The sequence below is a fragment of the Chanodichthys erythropterus genome, chromosome 5 (assembly GCF_024489055.1).
Source record: "Chanodichthys erythropterus isolate Z2021 chromosome 5, ASM2448905v1, whole genome shotgun sequence".
NCBI classification, from domain to species: Eukaryota; Metazoa; Chordata; class Actinopteri; order Cypriniformes; family Xenocyprididae; genus Chanodichthys; species Chanodichthys erythropterus.
Genome location: NC_090225.1, coordinates 5,438,471 through 5,459,705, shown reverse-complemented (window position 1 = coordinate 5,459,705; position 21,235 = coordinate 5,438,471). Strand labels below are relative to the sequence as shown.

Sequence of the window (21,235 nt, the reverse complement as noted above, 5' to 3'; positions counted from 1 at the left end):
ATCCAATAATATCTTAGAGTGTAAATGATTATATATATTTATTAGAATTATTAAATGGATGCTGCCTTATTGGGAGAATAAAAACCCTCCCTACACCTTCCCCTAACCCTACAAAATAAACATTTTTAATATTATTAAACACTTGTTTGCAGTTTATTTCCACTTTTAGACCATTATTTTAATTTTTATTAAAAATAAATGTGAACTCTGCAAAAGGTGGATTCAGATCCACATCGATCATATTAAAAGCCAGGTCTGCAAGCATTACTCGCTACTGCTGTGCCACTGAACACGTTGAAGACTGCATTGAAGTTTTCTATAACTTTAGCGTTTGCCCAGATTTTAAGTTTCATGGATCATTCTGCATTAAAATAGAGAGAATATAAGTGAATTTGATTTTTAGAAATGTAAATTTGAATTTAATACTGTTGGGACATAATGCATCATTTACTTTTGGCCCACAGCCATCAATCAAGTCTTATTTATTGGCTCATCATTGTAAAAAGTTTGGGCCCAAACACTTTTTTTGCTATACGTGTATGAAAGTTAACCTGAGTTTTTAAAACCAAACATATATTATAATCAATTGTCTTCAAATAAGAATAAATAAAACTACATTTAGGAAGAAAACTTTGCAAAGGGGGTTTTTGCGTATAGTCACTAACATTAAGTGACTGTATTTAGATCTCCCTATTCAAGGTCTCCGATCACAACATTTGTCCTTTCTGATCGAATGGTGTCATGAATAAAGAACCACATATACCCAGTGTTGGGGGTAACGCATTACAAGTAATGCGAGTTATGTAATCAGATTACTTTTTCCAAGTAATTAGTAAAGTAACGGATTACTTTTAAATTCACAGGAAAATATCTGAGTTACTTTATCAAATAAGTAACACAAGTTACTTTGTTTTCCCATTTGTTAACTGACAGCTCTCCTGTCCACATGTTGAGAGGAATCGTAAGTAAATACAGAGGTGTTGTGTGCGCTGTGTGAACATGATGGTTATTGTAGTTCTAGACTAAATGTGAATGCATATATGTAAATTTACTAATTTCGCTTGCACAAAAACATTCAGTATTCCTCAAAATGGATTAAAACTGTGACATGCAAACTCAGAATATTATGCAAACCTGCACTAATTAAATGTTAAATAACACAAATATACTTTATGTATTTAATCTCACTTTATTAACCTATGTCTTTACTGCTGACCTTCAACAATCCAATTCAACTATACTAATAAGCAAAAAATGACTTTAGATAAACATCACATTTGTGTTTCTTTTTTTGTTGTTGAGAGTGCTGAACTTTCTGAACTTTGCATTTCCTTCAGCCTGAGGCTTATTCATTTTAATTATGGTGTGAAAGGGCCTTTACATTTGCCAAAAACAGAATAACTGGCTTGTTATTAAAAAACAAACAAGCAAGCCCAGCTCAGATGCGAAAAAGTAACGTAATGCATTACTTTCCATAAAAAGTAGCACAATTAGTTACGTTTTCAGGGAGTAACGCAGTTGTAATGCATTACTTGTAAAAGTAACACTCCATATACCTGCAGGAGACTTTAATGTCTGAAAATTTTGAATCCTGGATATAATGTTCAGTCACTTAAAACCACGTCAGCTTCGTAACATTCCCCAGTTCTTTCCCTTAAGCCCCTTCCTCTCCTCATAATAACTCTTTTCACATTACTCCGTTTTCCTATGCCTCCCTCCCCCACGTTTCTCTCTCTGATGCTTGTTTGTGATCATTCCTCTTTGACTGCTGATTAACATATTTTGATTTATGTTTAACTGAAGGGCGGTACAAATTCAGCCCCTGTCCCCTGTGTATCACTGTTATCAGCTTGAGATTTAGTGTAGGAGGACTTGCCACACTAATGCTTAAGATCACTTCCCTGTGTGAACGTATTGACAACCGCGTGGCTGTGACCTTACAGACATCAGAGCAGTTTTTTGGAGGGCGGTGAAACTTAACTCCTTCTTTAACCTCCTGAGCCTCCCACAGGCTGCCCTGCATGAGTGAGTGTGGGACTGCATATGTCCACACATTTGGGAATCAGACACAGCTGTTTTCTCTCTTAGGAGGCAAAAGGAAGTGTAAGGATAGTGTGTGTGAGGGGGTTCACAGGGAGTGAGTGTTCTGACTTTGTGAACTTTGAGTGTTTGTACACATTCTGACTCTGTGTGTGCGTTTGACGGCTTGCGATGGAAAGTTTGGAGTTTGAAAAGAAGGAAAAGAGGTACTTAATCCGTTGGAAGCATGCTGCTATCATCTGCGCTGTTGTCATAGTGACAGGTGTTGCCGTGGGGCTCGGAGTTGGCTTAAGCCAGAAGACCTCCTCATCCGAAGACGAAACCAAACCAACTCCAACACCATCACCCACAACACCGCCAGATGACCGGGGTCCCTGCAAAACATCCGACAACACAAACGGCGGATGGAACAATTTCCGCTTACCTGACTTCATGGTACCGTTCCATTACGATCTGCATCTGGAGCCCGACCTCAATACGGACATCTACACCGGGAGCGTGTCCATCCATCTGACCCTGACGCAGCCCAGTCAGCACCTGTGGCTCCACATCCGAGAGACATTTGTCACCGAGGTGCCCACTTTACAGCGCAGTGGCCCGTCCGGAGTGACTTCTGTCAGGGTGAAGGAATGCTTTAAGTACACGCCGCAGGAGTATGTGGTGGTGGAGGCGACCGAGCAGCTGAGTGTCACTGGGACAGGAGAGCACTACATCCTCACTCTTCACTTCCAGGGCTGGCTCAATGGCTCTCTTGTTGGTTTCTACAGGACCACGTATCAGGAGAATGGAGTTACCAAGTAAGCATTAAAACATCTATATTGTAGAAATGTATTTTTTGTGGTGTAATTAGTCAGTATGCACAGGTCCGGGGTATGAAAAGTATTGGAAAATCATACTTGAAAGTGTGTACTGTCACAATTTAATGAATTATAAAACATGTATACGTCACTGAAAGTGAAAAACGTTTAAATATTCCCTACTGTTCAAAAGTTTGGTACTTTTTTTATTGTTTTTGAAAGAAAACTTTTATGCTCACTAAGGTTGCATTCAAAAATACAGTAAAAATAGTATTATTGTGAAATATTATTGGAATAAAACAACTGTTTTCTATTAAATACTGACCATTTTCAGCATCATTACTCCAGTCTTCAGTGTCACATGATCCTTCAGAAATCATTCTGATATGCTGATTTGCTGCTCAAGAAACATTTCTTATTATTATTAATTTTGAAAACAGTTGTGCTGCTTCATATTTTTGTGGATATTTTTTTTTTCAGAATTCTTTGATGAATAGGAAGTTCAAAAGAACAGCATTTATTAGAAAGTGTAACAATATGAATGTTTAATACTGTTATTCAGCATGGATGCATTAATTTGATCAAAAGTGACAATAATTTCTTTGACCACAATTTTTCAACAGTAGTTATTTTTTCATCCACATTGCTTTAGATATAATACTGTGCTATAGTATGATATAGTGCTATAGTGTTTCTTCTCAAGGCTGAATGACCAACGTTATTTCCAAATACAGTTTACACTGAAATGGATATCTTTAGCTATAAATGATCAGTTTCTTGCATAATTTGATTGAATTGTAAGCTCAGGACAAAACGAGGATAGATTTACTTTGTGATGACCTGCAAAAATTTACTTTGCATTTTGGAGGTCTAAATGAAATTATAAGGAGTGTAAATTATTCAGTTTCAGTTGAGTAAGTTCCACAAAATAATAATTGCGTATTGTGATGAAATACAGTTATTCAAGTATTTTGCAACTCTGTACAGAGGTTAATAGATGACGTGATGCAATTTAGTTAAGGATTATTTTTTTATATGTCTGTAATAGTTACTATAGTAACCAGGTGCGCAGATAAGGATGTTACAGTTCATCATTTCAGGGCCATGAGACAACACCAAATGGTAAACCTTTTATCAGTATCGTCATTGTCACTCTTGTACTACAAAACTTTGTTACCCTAAACTTTAGGTGACATGGCTTGGTTAGTAAACCCTAGGTTATGTCTCTGTACTCTAGATGACCTATTATTGTTGCATTTATTTCAGATATTTTTTAAATGTATCATTTACTGCTTGGCTCCAACAGTGATATATCTCACTAATGCAAATGACCTTTTACCAAATTACAACATGTCCCAGAAATGTCTTGCCAGCTTATTTATCTCAATTTTCTCACAATTACATCTCAGCTCCTCTGATTTGTGACAGGGAACAGATAGACAGTCTCCAATTTTCTGATTGTCTGAATTTAGCTCATGGTTTGGATAAGAAGGTCTGAGAGCTCTGCTACAAAGAGAATTGAATTATAGTCTCTGAGAGAGATATCAAAAATGGTGGAAAATACCAATGAGATTACAATGTTAACAGTAGGGTAGGCGATTGCTAGGAATAGCAAGAAAGCTTTGAAAGCATCCCACTCTCCCTTCAGAGCATCTCCAAAGACATGCGACGAGAGACTGCGTTAAACTACCTCACGTCCAAAGCAATAATAATGAACATATTCAACTTCCAGCTCTTACTTGTACCACCTGATTGCTGCAGATTCATTTCGCCGTTGATAGTTGACATAAAAACAGTCCGAATACAATGATTGGGCATATAAATCTTTGGACTGAATGCAATGATTGGACAAACATTGTTTTGCTCCTGAGACTTCCACAGAAGATTTATGTACGTTTTAATATTCAGACCACTTGTTAATGATCGCTATCAGGATGTGAAGAGAGTTTCAACCAGTATAACAAAAAGTGTTTATAAAACAATTTGCTTACCCGACCTTTAAGTATTTACCAATGCTACACGTGCCATTTATTTTCAGTGCTTGGTGAGTACTGCCAACTTGTAAGTAGAGTCACAGTGTGTTATCCGATTTGGGAATTGTGTGCAATTTTAACAACTGCACTGAACTGACCTGGACCCTCATTTCTTGGAACAAAAGCAGAAAGGTGCCAAGAATGAGAGAACTACATCTGCTAAAGCTTTTTTATTCATGAAGTAGTATGGCTTTTAGCACTATTACTGCACTAGTTTCATATCTGAGAAAAACTAACAGTTAAACAAGCTATAGAAAATAGTAGAGTATGCCATTTGTAATATATTATGAAATACCAAGTCATACATCATGATCTTATATAATTTCATATCTTATCATATATGATCATCAAACAACTCTTTATTATCTATGATGTCTTAAGAACTATGAATCACGTTTATCAAATCACTTTTTATTTTTGTTTTAAAGCATTTGCATGGGCAAAACTTCAGAGGCCACCAAAATCTATTTTGTTGCACACACATAGAACCGGCAGTGAGTTTAATTTTGGCCGTAATCAAACTTGATTAGATGTTAATGAAAATGTGGTTGGACTTTCCCCGCGTTGTTGCTGGGGTAAACGTAAACCACTAGTTGAGCTTCATAAACCCCACTCTGATCTTTTACAGGAAAATTGCTGCAACAGACCATGAACCCACAGACGCTCGTAAATCTTTTCCCTGTTTTGATGAGCCCAACAAAAAGGCCACCTACACAATCTCCATCACCCATGACAGTGGATATGAAGCGCTGTCCAACATGCCTGTGGAGGTATGCTGCCCCTGCTGCTTAAGTCTTCAAAACAGTTTGTGGAGTTTAAACCAATGTTTAAACCAAGAATAGAACCATCAGTTTGCTAATGTGTTATGTGCGAGTGTGTGGTTGTATGGTTTTGGTTAGTATTACTCTTAAAGGGATGGTTCACCAAAAAATGTACTCACCCTCAAAGGTGTACACCACCGTTCAAAAGTTTGGGATCGGTAAGATTTTTTAATATTTTTGAAAGAAGATTCGTCTGCTCACCAAGATTGCATTTATTTAATTAAAATACAGTAAAAACAGTAATATTGTGAAATATCGTTACAATTTTTTTTTTTTTATTAATTTATTTCTGTGTTGGAAAAGCTGAATTTTCAGCATCATTACTCCAGTCTTCAGTGTCACATGATCCTTCAGAAATCATTCTAATATGATGATTAGTTCCTCAAGAAATATTTGTTATTATTATCAATGTTGAAAACAATTTCAGGATTCCTTGATGAATAGAAAGTTCAAAAGAACAGCATTTATCTGAAATACAAAGCTTCTGTAGCATTATACACTACCGTTCAAAAGTTTGGGGTCAGTAAGAATTTTTATTTTTATTTTTTTTTAAAGAAATTAAAGAAATGAATACTTTTATTCAGCAAGGATGCATTAAATCAATCAAAAGTGGCAGTAAAGACATTTAAAATGTAACAACAGATTTTATTTCAAATAAACACTGTTCGTTTGAACTTTCTATTCATCAAATAATCCTGTAAAAAAAGTATTGTACACAAATATTTTGTACATCTGTGCACAATAAATGTTTATTGAGCAGCAAATCAGCATATTGGAATGATTTCTGAAGGATCATGTGACACTGAAGACTGCAGTAATGATGCTGAAAATTCAGCTTTGCATCACAGGAATAAATTACATTTTCAAATATTTTCAAATAGAAAACAGTCATTTTAAATTGTAATAATATTTCACAATATTACTGTTTTTACTGTATTTTTAATTAAATAAATGCAATCTTGGTGAGCAGATGAAACTTCTTTATAAAACATTAAAAATGTTACCGACCCCAAACTTTTGAACAGTAGCGTATATGACTATCGTCTTTCAGGCGAACACAATCGGAGTTATATTAAAGAATATTTATAATGGGAGTGAGATTTTGAAGTGCAAAAAAGCACATCCATCCATCATAAAGGTAATCCATACGGCTCCAGGGGGTTAATAAAGGCCTTCTGAAGGGAAGCGATGGGTTTTTGTAAGAAAAAATATCCATATTTAAAACTTTATAAGCAATAATAACTAGCTTCTGGCTGATGACCGTATGCATCGATTTACGGTGGAAGAGTAACCTCTGACCCAACGCATGACGCAATGACGAACACGAAAGTGCAAAGAATAGAGCAAAATAAAACGGCGGTCACAAATTTGAAGTCTAAAATGAGAATGTTTAAAGAGAGAGGCGTCTAAGCTTATGATACTCCTACATCTACGTCATTCACAGCCGTTTACCAGAAGCTAGTTATTAAAATTTACAAAGTTATAGTTATGGATATTTTTCTTACAAAAACCCATCACTTCGCTTTAAGAAAGGCCTATATTAACACCCTGGAGCTGTATGGATTACTTCTATGATGGATGGATGCACTTTTTTGGGCTTTAAAATCTCACGCCCCCATTATAAGGTTTGGGAGAGCCAGGATATTTTTTAATATAACTTCGGTTGTGTTCTTCTGAAAGAAGATAGTCATATACACCTAGAGCTTGAGGGTGAGTAAATCATAGGATAATTTTCATTTTTGGGTGAACTAACCCTTTAAATGCATCTTTTGGCTTTCTTTTACAGAACAAAGAGACAGTGTCAAATGGAAAGACAAAAACCTCCTTTAAAAAATCAGTAATCATGAGCACCTATCTGGTATGTTTTGCGGTGCACCAGTTCACTTATGTGGAGCAAACCTCGAACAGAGGAATACCAGTAAGCAATTTCTCTCAGTGTTTGTTTTACTGAATCCAGGATTTACTGAATATTTCCTAACAGTCAGAACACTGAAACCTCTGGATTTTCATTATTCATCTCTTTCTCTCCTCCTGACAGTTGCGGATCTATGCTCAGCCTTTGCAGATCTCCACCGCTGAATATGCTGCAAATGTCACTAAGATAATATTCGATTACTTTGAGGAGTATTTTGACATGGAATATTCTATAGAGAAACTCGGTAAATCATACATTTTCACAATTTTTAACTGTTTATCATATTAGGGGTATGATCATCATTTATTAATTATTACTTATAATTATGTTGCATGATGCTCATTTTTTCTGGATCTATTAATTTATTTTAAAAAAAATCATATATATAGTAACTTCAACACAACTCTAACATGATTTTTTAATTTTTAAATTAAAATTTATTGAGATATTCATTTTAAGCTCTCTCAATATCATAATGAAGAAAAAAAAATCTTAAAAGAAACTCTTGTTAATTAATTACTGTAAGTGGACATACTTTTTTGTGTTGATGTCTTAGAAAAAAAAATATTTTAACAGATTTATTGCTTTTTATTTTTTGAAAGACTTGTCATGTGGCATGACCAACAAGCAAAAAAACAAAACAAAAAAAAGGCAAATACCACAAAATGTCAAAAATGTAACTCCCCCAAAATGTTATGTTTATGAACTAATCATTAATGATATTTGTTAAAAAAAAAAAAAAAAAAAAAATCATCATATGTAACCAAAATTGATACACTCTAAAAAATGCTGGGTTAAAAACAACCCAAGTTGGGTTGAAAATGGACAAACCCAGCAATTGGGTTGTTTTAACCCAGCGGTAGGGTTAAATGTTTGCCCAACCTGCTGGGTAGTTTTATTTAACTCAATTATTGTTTAAAAATTACTGTATTGCTTAATTAAAATTAACCAAGTATGTTGGAAATGAACATTTATTAATGTTCAATGAATAATTATTAAACAATAAACATTTATTAAATTGCTTATTAATAAATGTATATTAATAAACTATTAAACTATTAAATTCATATTAATAAAATATTAAAGCTTATTAATAAACATTCACCTTTTGTCTATTATTGTTGTCTCTAATTGCATCTGGTTTTTAATTTCCCAACTATTTTGGGTTCATTTTAAGCTAGCCATATAGCAATTTTTAAACAATAATTTGTTTAAATAAAACTACCCAGCAGGTTGGGCAAACATTTAACCCAAACGCTGGGTTAAAACAACCCAATCGCTGGGTTTGTCCATTTTCAACCCAACTTGGGTTGTTTTTAACCCAGCATTTTTTAGAGTGTACAAAGAGCACATTTAAAAAAAATCTTTAAACACTCTTATTTGTCATTTACCCTTTTACAATTTGAAATAGCTGTACAAACTGATCTAATCAAAAGGCACTGGTTCATAACGTATTTTATCTTATCAACTGATTCATATCATGTCCATCTATGCAATAATTATTGTGACAAAAGTCTGTATTCTGTCTCTGCTGCAGATAAGATAGCGATCCCAGACTTTGGGACAGGAGCGATGGAGAACTGGGGGTTGATTACTTACAGAGAAACCAACCTGCTGTTCGATGACAAGGAGTCCTCTTCAATCAACAAACAGCGAGTGGCCAGTGTCATTGCGCATGAGCTTGTTCACCAGGTTACTAACCCTATCACATATCTGATGGTATAATGGATAACCTTAGCATCATGTCCAGCTTTATATCATTTATAGGAAGCAGTGTTTGAAAGCACACTACAGGTGCTCTGTCCAGGACACTGCGCAGATCGAGGACAATTGCGTACACATCATCAGTCACACGTCAGAATGGGCCTTGGCAGAACACTCTGTGCTGAACATGCATCTCATTTTACTGTTTCCTGTAACTGCATTTTCAATCAAAAAGGCTGAATTTATCAGGCACATTTACAGTAACAAGTCTGACGGAGATTACCATAAAGATTCCTATCACACAGTTACATATTACACCCTCTCAGGGGCATCCATCGCAGTGATGTTTTTTAGGATAATGATAGCAGTCACACTGCTTACTGATAAGATTATCTTTTTATGGTCAGGTCCAAGGTTGTTGAAGGCAGTCTGAAACCAAAAAAAAAAAACAACCCGAAGTTGCAAAAGGGCTAAAAACATCATATTATAATACTGTAGAAACCTTTTATAGATGTTCTAAAATCATAATGTAATTTAGATTGGTAACTTATTTCCTTACAAAGTCATTCACTCAAAGCAGAGCCTTCATCATGCTGACTGCTGATGCTGATGACTTTGGTTGCATAGTTCGCGTATTGAATTCTTGAAATATGTCTTTGCCACATTTTTTTTCACTTTGAATAAACATTTTATTAAAGGCACTGTTACAGGAACAATACAGGGCTGAATAAGCATGAGGTATTTGGGGTCTACCGTTTAAGGAGCTGTTTTGTCTTTAATCTGCAGTGGTTTGGAAATATTGTGACTATGGACTGGTGGGACGACTTGTGGCTGAACGAGGGCTTTGCCAGCTTTTTTGAGTATGTGGGAGTGGAACAAGCCGAGTCTGACTGGGGAATGGTGAGCACATGCCTGAATCTTTTAAATATATTCCTTAATAGGCAATATCTCTCTGAAAGCATCCCACTGTCATGTTTATGCCCAATTCAATCTCTGTATTCAATTCAACAGCGTGACATCATACTTATCAATGATGTATTTCCTGTCATGGTTGATGATGCTCTTCTCTCCTCCCATCCTATTATTGTGGATGTGTCCAGCCCTGCTGAGATCACATCTGTGTTTGATGCCATCTCATATAACAAGGTAAAGTCAGTGATGCCTGACCTAGTGATGTTGATCTATTAAAGGATTAGTTCACTTCAGAATTAAAGTTTCCTGATCATTTACTCACCCCCATGTCATCCAAGATGTCTTTCTTTCTTCAGTCGAAAAAACATTACTATTTTTGAGGAAAACATTCCAGGATTTTTGGACTTCATTGGCTACCAACGGGTTGAAGGTCCAAATTGCAGCTTTAAAGGGCTCTACACGATCCCAGACGAGGAATAAGGGTCTTATCTAGCGAAACGATTGGTCATTTTCTAAAAAAAAAAAAAAAAATGTATATACTTTTTAACCACAAATGCTCATCTTGCACTACTCTACGATGTGCCACGATGGAAAGGTCACACGTGACGTAGGCGAAAGTACAGATCCAGTGTCTACAAAGCGAACGTGCAAAGATTAAGTCAAACGGCCTTTACAATTAAAAGGTAAAACAATGATGTCGGATGATTTTGAAGTTGGAGGAGAAAATGAGATGGAGTTTCTTCGCCCTGCCGTGGTACTTCCACCTACGTCACGCGTGACCTTTTCCAACGTGATTACGTAATGCGTGGCTCATCGCAGAGCAGTGCAAGACGAGCATTTGTGGTTAAAAAGTATATAAATTCTTTTTTTTAGAACATGACCGATCGTTTCACTAGACAAGACCCTTATTTCTCGTCTGGAATTGTGTTGAGCCCTTTGAAGCTGCAATTTGGATCTTCAACCTGTTGTACCCCAGTGAAGTCCTCTATATGGAGAAAAATCCTGGAACCTTAATTTCTTTTCAACTGAAGAAATAAAGACATAAACATCTTGGATGACATGGGGGTGAGCAAATTATCAGGAAATTTGTATTCTGAAGTGAACTAATCTTGTATCTCTTTTTGCTATGTATTGATTGCTCTAATCTCATTCTGCTTTAGGGCGCTTCTATTTTACGTATGCTGGAGGAATTGCTTGGCCGTGACAAATTTAGGGATGGATGTCGAGTAAGGCACCTCACTTTTTACATACATTTTCCAATGCCTCCACACTTATATCTTAAATAAAACCTCTTTCTTTTTTACCACAGCGATATCTGAAAGCCTACCCCTTCCAGAATGCCAAGACTGCAGATTTTTGGAAAGCCTTGGCTGATGTAAATAGCTTTTATTGGTCATACCTTGCCATGTTAACAATTTTTTATATATATATATATATATATATATATAGTCTAAGGTGCCCTAGAACGTTCTTTCACAAGATGTAATATAAGTCTAAGGTGTCCCCTGAATGTGTCTGTGAATTTTCAGCTCAAAATACCCCATAGATTTTTTTAAATTAATTTTTATTTTGAGGCATCATTAACTATGCACCGGTTCAGGCTGCGGCCCCTTTAAATCTCGCGCTCCCTGATTTTTGATTCTAGGGCACCTTTAATGCTACATATGTTGTGACAAATTTAGGGCAAAATATAGGTTACGCTTTATTTCGATAGTCCACTATCTATAAGTAACTTTTCAAATACATGTCTACTATCTCTCATTAAAGTATTAGTAGACTTGTTAGGTTAGGGTTAGTTGAATAAGTTGACACATACTTGCAAAGTTACTTATAGTCAGTAGAATGTCTAAAGTGGACCGTCGTGAATAAAGTGATATAAACTATATCAGAACTATAATTTTTCATTTTCAAACCTTCCTTTTGCCATTAATTGTAATAATCCAGTGAGATTTTTGTGTGCAAAAGGAATGTTTGGAAATATAAACTGATATTTTCTACTGACAAACTACATCAAAATATATAAATAACTGGCTTAAAACCATTTTGTGTGTGTGAAAATACTGTAAATACAGTACTACAGTACTATATATATATATATATATATATATATATATATATATAATGATCAAGTTGTAAAATTGGAATATGTTGTTATATATTTATAAATATGTATGTTTCTTTAAGTCTGCACACTATATAGATATATACATATTATATCTTGGGTCATACTTTAGGAAAGTGGCTTACCTGTGGCAGACATTATGGACACATGGACCAAGCAGATGGGTTATCCTCTTCTGCAGCTGACCAACACAGACACTGAAGCTAAACTCACCCAGAAAAGGTTCCTCCTGGACCCCAATGCTGACCCCAGCCAACCCACCACTCCCCTAGGGTGAGCCTGATGACCAAATAGATCTATTCCCACACCAAAATGATGATGTCTGTGGAATCAAACACTGGAATTCAATAATATTACCACTAGGCCAAATATTGTGTTAGCAGCAATACTGCCAAGTGACATGAATTTGCACCAAAATACTGTTTAAACAAATGCACAGCATTTGACGTCAGCAACAAAAAACATGGAAAGTGTTTTTGTCCTCCCTTTTAAAATTCTGCACAATTATTGGTTTATTCTTACTGTTCACAATCAGAACAAACCTACAACTCATTTTACGGTCACAACCCATGAACTGAAAAGCAGTATTCTTTAGCTCCTTATCTCATCTGTCCCCAATAAATTTTCCTCATTATTCTTCACAGGAACACAGATAATACACTGAACTCACCTCTGATTCTTCTTTTCTCTTTTGGCACACAGAAAATGTCATTAGTTTACAATGATCTCTTGTCCCACAGATACAAATGGACCATTCCTGTGAAATGGAGAACACTCGACTCCAAAAACAACTCTTTCTTATTTGACAAAGGACAAACAGGTTAACAAGATTATATGCTTAGACTTTTTTTTTCTTATCGGAGGAATAAGTTGTTTTAATTGAGGTATTCTGCTGTGTAATTAATTTCTGTCATTGGCCTGTGTTTAATTAGAGACAGTCATTTTTGGATACTCTCCTGCTACCGATGGTCTTATCAAAGTCAACAAAGACCACATGGGCTTTTATCGAGTAAATCACCACGACAGTGTGTGGAGCGCTATTGCCGAGCAACTTTTCACAGATCATACGGTATTATCATTGATATTTCAGAACTAATTAACAGAACTGTAGCTAACAGAGAGAAAAGTAATAAGTATTAATTTAATTTAAATTATTTTATATTCATGCCTGTATGCTGGGCTGTTTCCATAGGGTTTTCCAGAGTATTGTTTATTGTTTCGGTTGAAAGCGCTGTTGAATCATTGTTTAATTAATCACTTTTCCCGCTTTAACAACACTGCCTGTATAAAGCTTCCCCTAAGAAAAAAGTAGTCCGCTATAATGTACAAAACAATAAGCCTAGAGAGTCTGACACTGTAAAAATGCCTTTTGATGATTTTACTTCATGAAAGTTGCATCGATACATATATTTTGGCTTTAATATTTGTATTGTGTGGTAACTGTTTTATAAAAGCAATAATCCCTGTGAAGCCGTGGTTTACAGTGAATTTATAACAGCTAAGGGGGTTTTCATGCAACGCCCCTTAGCTGTTAACCACGGCTTCGTGGGGCTTATTGCTTGATTAATTCACATGATGTTTATCTGTTTTAGGTGTATGATGCAACTGATCGAAGCAGCTATATTGATGATGTATTTGCATTTGGACGGTGAGTTAGTACAAACATTTTCCAACTGCAGAAAGCTTATGTTTTCAATCTCGATTTGTTGACAGTTAAAACAAAAAATGAATTTGAGATGATTTTACATAGCACAGCTTTTTATGGTTATAGTGGAGGTCAGAAAGTAAGGATGATGAAGTCATGCTTAAAAGTGCTGCCATTTGTTTTGCATTAACAGGGCAGATATTGTCGATTATGGAAATTCATTCAACTTAACAAGATATCTGGCCAATGAAACGGCGTATATTGTGTGGGATCGAGTAGCTACCTCTATCTCCTATGTCAGAGACATGCTGGCTGATGACCGAACGCTGTACCCCAAATTCCAGGTTGGGTCCAAAGTCTTCACTGCCTTCCAGAGCATGACAACAGTCTTTATGAAAAAAACATGTTATATGTTATTCCAAGCAGGAGATTTATGAAAGAAGTTGAAAGAAGTTACTATTTCACATCTTCTGTTTTTCATATGCTCTGTTTCAAATCATGTTTAGAAACTCTTCCGTGACCATGTGCAGAAGATATCCAGTGAGCTTGGATGGATTGATGAGGGGACCCAAACACAGCGGTGAGAATGTTTTGGCAGAACTAACTAAAAAACTCTCTTGTACGTCAGGCCAAGGACACATTCTTGGATTATTAGGGCCCAAGCGAATTAAGCGCGCAGGGCCCTCTTGTTCTTCTAAGGATTATTATTATTATTTTTTTTTTTTTTTTTTTTTTTTTTTTCCGTCTTCCGGGGCTTTTTGGGGGCCTTAACATGCTCAAAAACTCTTGAAAATTGGCACACACATTGGAATCCGCGGCCATTAGGACGCCGGAGAGGCTGGTACCCGGGCGTGGCAGGGGGGCTCGACAGCGCCCCCTTGAAAAAAGTCTGAAAATTTGGTCCATATATTAAACATGCTTGCACGTATTAGTATGAAACTCGGTACACATATAGACCTCATCGGGCCGAACAACTTTCGCGCTCTAAGTTAATCGCCACGCCAACAGGAAGTCAGCTATTAAGGGTTGTTTGAAAAACGCATGCTCTGGAATTTGATATACTCCTCCTAGACGATTAATCCGATCGCCACCAAACTCGGTCAGCATGAAGTCAAGACACTGATGATTAAAAATTGCCAGGGGATTTTTGATATCTCGAACGGTTTGGCCGTGGCGAGGCAACGAATTTATGGCGAGAAAAAGGAAACAGGAAATGTGTTATAACGTCTTAATACATATATTGATCTTTATGAAACTTCACGAGTGTGTTCGTTATAGGAGTCTGATCACATGGATGTGACTATTGTGAGTCAAAGTTATAGCGACACCAACTGGCAGCAGGAAGTGTATCACTTTTTGAAATGTTTTGAGATCACCCTCTTATTTTTTCCTGATTTGCTTCAAACTTCATCAGTGTAATGTCAATACACAGCAGATGTAGACCTATGACAGGATTTTTGATATTTGAAATATTGTTGCCATGGCAACAGGTCAAACTGTAATAATATTCTTGAGTGTTTTTGAGGCTCTTAACATGCTTCAAATTGCATGAAACTCGACACACACATCAATATTGTCAACCAGTAGACATGGACAAAGCCATAGAAATGGGTGTGGTGGAGGGGCTCAGTAGCGCCACCTTTTGACAAAAGTGGGGGGGTTAGTTTTTCCTACAGTCACCAAACTCGGTACACATATTATTCTCATCAAGCCGGACAATTTTCTAATTTACATTCATTAGCTCCGACCAACAGGAAGTCAGCTATTTTGGTTTGAATGTTAATTTTTTGAAAAAACAGGCTATGAATTTTATACTACTACTCCTACAGGGTTTATCCAATTTACACCAAGCTTTTTTTAACTTGTTGCGAACACATTGAAGTTGTTTAATTGCAAACGGATTTTGGATATCTCAAACGGTTTGGCCGTGGCGAGGCAACGAATTTATGGCAAGAAAAGGGAAACAAAGTGTTATAACTTCTGCATACTTTAATTGATTTTGATGAAACTTTGGCTTAGTCTTCGTTGTACAAGGCTGATCACATGGATTTGACTATTGTGATTCAAAGTCATAGCGCCACCAACTGGAAGCAGAAAATGTGTCACTTTCAGCATACATTGAGATCACCCTCTTATTTTTACCTGATTTGCTTCAAAATTCATCAGAATAATGTTAAAACTTGGCACATGTAATCCTTTGAAAATGGGCAGGGAGGAGGGGCTCTATAGCGGCACCTTGTAGTGCAGTAAATGTGGAGTGAATTTGACATAGTCCTTTGATGTTTAACCGTTTTAAGTGCCTATTGCCCGCTGTGCACAGTTGCCCTGAAGCCACCGGGGTGGCGGTGCCACCGGCTTGGGCCCGCCATCGCTGCTCGCAGCTATATTTTAGTCTTGTAAACCTCAGTTAAATGTTGCATATACTGTATAAACACACACATGCATGAATAGTTTGCATGTGTGTATGTACGCCCATATACAGTGGCGTCCAAAAGTTTAAAAAAAAATAATTTTTCCAAAAATTAAAAGTTCTTTTTTTCCCCCATTTTTAGTTTAAAAACTGTGTTTAAACAGCCCCTGAATTTCTTCTTCTTCTTCTTTTTTTTTTTTTTCCTGTACAGACTTCTGAGAGAGACCGTTTTAGGCATTGCATGTCAGATGAATGACCAGGTAGCTCTTGACCAAGCCTCTGACATTTTCAATAAATGGATTGATGGAACAATCAGGTAATCACATTCATACATAAATTCCTCACAAGGTACAGTACAGTCCAAAAGTTTGGAGCCACTAAGATTTTTAATGTTTTTAAAAGAAGTTTCGTCTGCTCACCAAGGCTACATTTATTTAATTAAAAATACAGTAAAAAACAGTAATATTGTGAAATATTATTACAATTTAAAATAACTGTTTTCTATTTGAATATATTTCACAAAGTAATTTATTCCTGTGATCAAAGCTGAATTTTCAGCATCATTACTCCAGTCTTCAGTGTCACATGATCCTTCAGAAATCATTCTAATATGCTGATTTGCTGCTCAAGAAACATTTAATGTGTACAATTGTACAAAATATTTGTGTACAATATTTTTTTTCAGGATTATTTGATGAATAGAAAGTTCAAAAGAACAGTGTTTATCTGAAATCTAATCTTTTGTAACATTATAAATGTCTTTACTGCCACTTTTGATTGATTTAATGCATCCTTGCTGAATAAAAGTTTTCATTTCTTTAATTTCTTTTCAAAAAAATAAAAATAAAAATTCTTACTGACCCCAAACTTTTGAACGGTAGTGTATAATGTTACAGAAGCTTTGTATTTCAGATAAATGCTGTTCTTTTGAACTTTCTATTCATCAAGGAATCCTGAAAAAAAAAAGTACACAACTGTTTTCAACATTGAAAATAATCATAAATGTTTCTTGAGCAGCAGATCAGCATATTAGAATGATTTCTGAAGGATCATGTGACACTGAAGACTGGAGTAATGATGCTGAATATTCAGCTTTGCATCACAGGAATAAATGACTTTGTCAAATATATATATAAATAGTACACAGTTATTTTAAATTGTAATAATATTTCACATATTTTACTGTTTTTTACTGTATTTTTAATTAAATAAATGTAGCCTTGGTGAGCAGACGAAACTTCTTTTAAAAACATAAAAAATCTTAGTGGTTCCAAACTTTTGGACTGTACTGTATATAGTGGTCCACTCAGAGTCAGTGTATCAAAGAGGATCTTTCTCTGATTGGGGAGCAGCAGTGTGGCTGTCAACTTGCGGTTGCTGGTGTACCGATACGGAATGAAGAGCTCAAAATCAGACTTGGAAAGTCGGAGCTGGGAAATCATGTTCCAGAGGTATCTCTCTGCCACTCTTGCCCAGGAGAAAGACAAGCTGCTCTATGGCCTGGCTTCAGTAGAAAATGTCAATCTCCTTCATAGGTAATCTCCCTCTTCCTAGTTCAATATTAAAGCTGAAATGCATGATATAGGTTTTACTGTGAGTGATTCTTTTAAAAATATGTTTTATTTTTTAATGATAATGTCATAACTCTGTCATCCTGTGAAAATGACAGACTTATCTCTGGTGACGTATGCTGGAGTGCAACGCCCATATCTCAGAATTCAATCAACAATGATGCATGGAACCAATACATTTTTCTTTTTTGATAACCCATTATTTTTAGATGTACATAATATAGTAGAAAAGATCTGTCACTACTTCAATTTCATTACAACTTAACTAATGTAAAGTGAAAATACTGATAGTGCTTCAGATCCTTTCACCTACAGGAACACTTGACTAAGTCATAGCTAAATTGCACACACACACAAAACAATCATTCTCCTCTTGCTTCTCAGATGAGATTTTTACGGAAGATGATTAGGGCCAAGCAATAATAAAAAAATAAAATCATCTTGAGATTAAAGTTGTTAAATTTCAAGAAAAAAGTCTAGATAAAATGTTGAGAATAAACTTGTTAAATTATAAGAAAAAAAAACATTAAATTTCGAGAAAAAAGTCGAGATAAAATGTTGAGAATAAACTTGTTAAATTACAAGAAAAAAAACCCATTACATTTCGAGAAAAAAGTTGAGATAAAATGTTGAGAATAAACTTGTTAAATTACAAGAAAAAAAACCCGTTAAATTTCAAGAAAAAAGTTGAGATAAAATGTTGAGAAAAAACTCGTTAAATTACAAGAAAAAAAAACGTTAAATTTCGAGAAATTCGAGATAAAATGTTGAGAAAAAACTTGTTAAATTTCGAGAAAAAAGTCGATATAAAATGTTGAGAATAAACTCATTAAATTACAAGAAAAAAGTCGAAATAAAATGTTGAGAATAAACTCGTTAAATTACGAGAAAAAAACTCATTAAATTTCGAGAAAAAAGTCGAGATAAAATGTTGAGAATAAAGTCATTAAATTATGAGAAAAAGTTGTTAAATTACGAGATCAAATTTGTTAAATTATGAGAAAAATGTCGTTAAATTTCGAGAAAATCAAGATAAAATGTTGAGAATAAACTCATTAAATTATGAGAAAAAAGTCGTTAAATTACGAAAACAAATTCGTTAAATTACATAATTAATTATATACAACATAATATTTATAACATAAATTATATAATTTAATGACTTTATTCTCAACATTTTATCTCAACTTTTTTCTCAAAATTTAACAACTTTAATCTCGAGATGGTTTTATTTTTTTATTAGGCTATTGCTTGGCCCTAATCCTCTTCCGCATTTTAGTATGCTACCACTATTTATTAGATGAACAAAATGTCCACATGCTTTGATCTCTTTGGCCCTGTTCAGAGAATTTATATAGAAAGACGGTGCACTCTTATTATTATAAATGGGAGAAAGTGTAACGCAACATGGCGGAATAAGTCCCGCCTTCTAAATAAGAGCCAATCGCCGATTGGTAAAGTCATCACATCACTGCAGCTGCCGTTAGCAGCTCCAGTTCCTATAGAAACAGTGAAACGCGCGCTTCCTATAGGGACGCATGCGTATTGCCCACATTTGCTTGATCCAGCCTGAAAAATACAGTTTTTTTGTCATGACTCAAGAGTTTAGAAACAAAATTTATGAGACTGTTGTTGTCAGTTTTCATTAGTGATTTCAAATTAGGAAATTTCATGGAAAGCTTGGCAAACAGCTTTAGAGAATTTGATGTTTACCCAATCAAGATATGAGCTGCACTATTTCAAAAATGGCCGCTGAGTGAAGTGAATTGTCTTAAAGGGACTTTGCCCTGTATTAAGATGCATTTCGGCTGATGCTAAATACAGGTTTTAACAGGTGTAAAACGTTTTGAGCTTGTCCACTTTCAACCACTTCCAGAGGTAGTCAAAAACACATTTGACCGGATTGCTTTTGTTGTGGAAACGCTCATGTGGTCGAATGTGCCACAAAAGACCACCTACTGACCTAACATGTAAACTTTATGGGAAGTGTGCTAGCCAAACGGGATTTAAACTTTGTCGTCTGAAGATTCAAGTATGATTAGAAGATGAAAAACATACCAAGCACAATGTTATCTCACCATTCCTGATTTTCTCGGCGCAGAAATGAAAGCTGATGCTCTCTGTATGTTTTTCATCATCTTCATATGTAAATTGCGCAAGCTTATTTCATCCATTAGATCAAAAGATCTGAAAAAGCCATTACATTTACCCATAGACTCTCTGCTCAAAGAAATCAGGACAGAAGTGGTTGAAAGTGGACAAAAGAGACAGATTAAAATACCAGGTGTAAACGGGAATGTGTCTCCTTGTGATCTGATCGACCAAAACGCATCTTAATACCAGATGTAAACAGGGCCTTTGACATAGTAAACCAGCACTTAATAATTCATTTGTTCAAATGTTTTTCTTTCCTATCAGGTTGCTTGAAGCCGCTAAAAATGAAAGCATTATAAGGAGTCAAGATGTATTTACTTTAGTGCAGTATGTGTCACGCAACGCATATGGCAAAACCATGGCCTGGGACTGGATGACGCTCAACTGGGATTACCTAGTGAACAGGTTGGTTCATCCAACAGTTGAAAAGAATAGGGAAAATCAGTGTTCTTCTGTTGTTATATATGATCTCATGTCTGTTCTAGATATACTATCAATGACAGGAACTTGGGCCGCCTGCCCTCCAGAATTACCAGTACATACAACACCGAGCTGCAGCTGTGGAAGGTGAGACACAAAGACTGTGTTTGGAATAATAGCTTACTACTACTTACTGAATTTTTAATTTTTAATGCAGTTTTGTGTAAAATGTCTCAACGTTTGACTGTCACAAATTGTTTTTTTTCTAGATGCAGCACTTTTTTGCTCTGAACCCGAATGCAGGAGCAGGTGAGATGCCCAGGAAGCAGGCAATAGAGACTGTGAAGAACAATATTGAATGGATGCGACGGAACCAGGAGGAGATCCGGGTCTGGCTGGAGAACAATGTGATCGAAGACTCCAGCATCTGAACAGTTTTTCCCACATCCCACTAAATTTGTCAATGAATTGCTCAGGGCAGCTTGAAAATGAAACTTTAGCTAAGAGCCATAATTAAAAACACTCTCATGACAAAATAATCTTGGATTCTGTTGCCATGACAGTTTTAAAACATATTTTCTTAGGCATTACAAATCCTTAGGCACTGTACATTGTTTCTTTATTTAATGTTTCTCAATATACATCAAATTAATTATTTGTAATGTGAAATAAATGTCATAAAGGATGCTTA

The 21,235-nt window shown here is 35.6% G+C and overlaps 1 protein-coding gene across 1 annotated transcript; it reads left to right on the top strand.

Annotated features, from left to right (window-relative positions):
- Positions 1-1,856: 1,856 nt before the first annotated feature.
- On the top strand, positions 1,857-21,235 carry enpep (glutamyl aminopeptidase). Its single transcript, XM_067385755.1, has 20 exons — positions 1,857-2,837; positions 5,499-5,640; positions 7,478-7,609; positions 7,730-7,850; positions 9,144-9,298; positions 10,097-10,210; positions 10,322-10,456; positions 11,383-11,448; positions 11,532-11,597; positions 12,457-12,617; positions 13,085-13,164; positions 13,277-13,413; positions 13,937-13,992; positions 14,183-14,333; positions 14,496-14,569; positions 16,611-16,715; positions 17,752-17,934; positions 20,389-20,529; positions 20,610-20,691; positions 20,814-21,235. Exons 1-20 carry the CDS (start codon positions 2,212-2,214, stop codon positions 20,973-20,975), a joined length of 2,889 nt encoding a protein of 962 aa, XP_067241856.1. The 5' UTR covers positions 1,857-2,211; the 3' UTR covers positions 20,976-21,235.

Bases quoted from the DNA above. Each gene is read 5' to 3' on its own strand.
- enpep (XM_067385755.1), top strand. From the start codon at position 2,212: ATGGAAAGTTTGGAGTTTGAAAAGAAGGAAAAGAGGTACTTAATCCGT. The intron at 10,211-10,321 runs GTGAGCACATGC...TCAATTCAACAG, and splicing joins CCGAGTCTGACTGGGGAATG to CGTGACATCATACTTATCAA. The intron at 20,692-20,813 runs GTGAGACACAAA...TTTTTTTTCTAG, and splicing joins CCGAGCTGCAGCTGTGGAAG to ATGCAGCACTTTTTTGCTCT.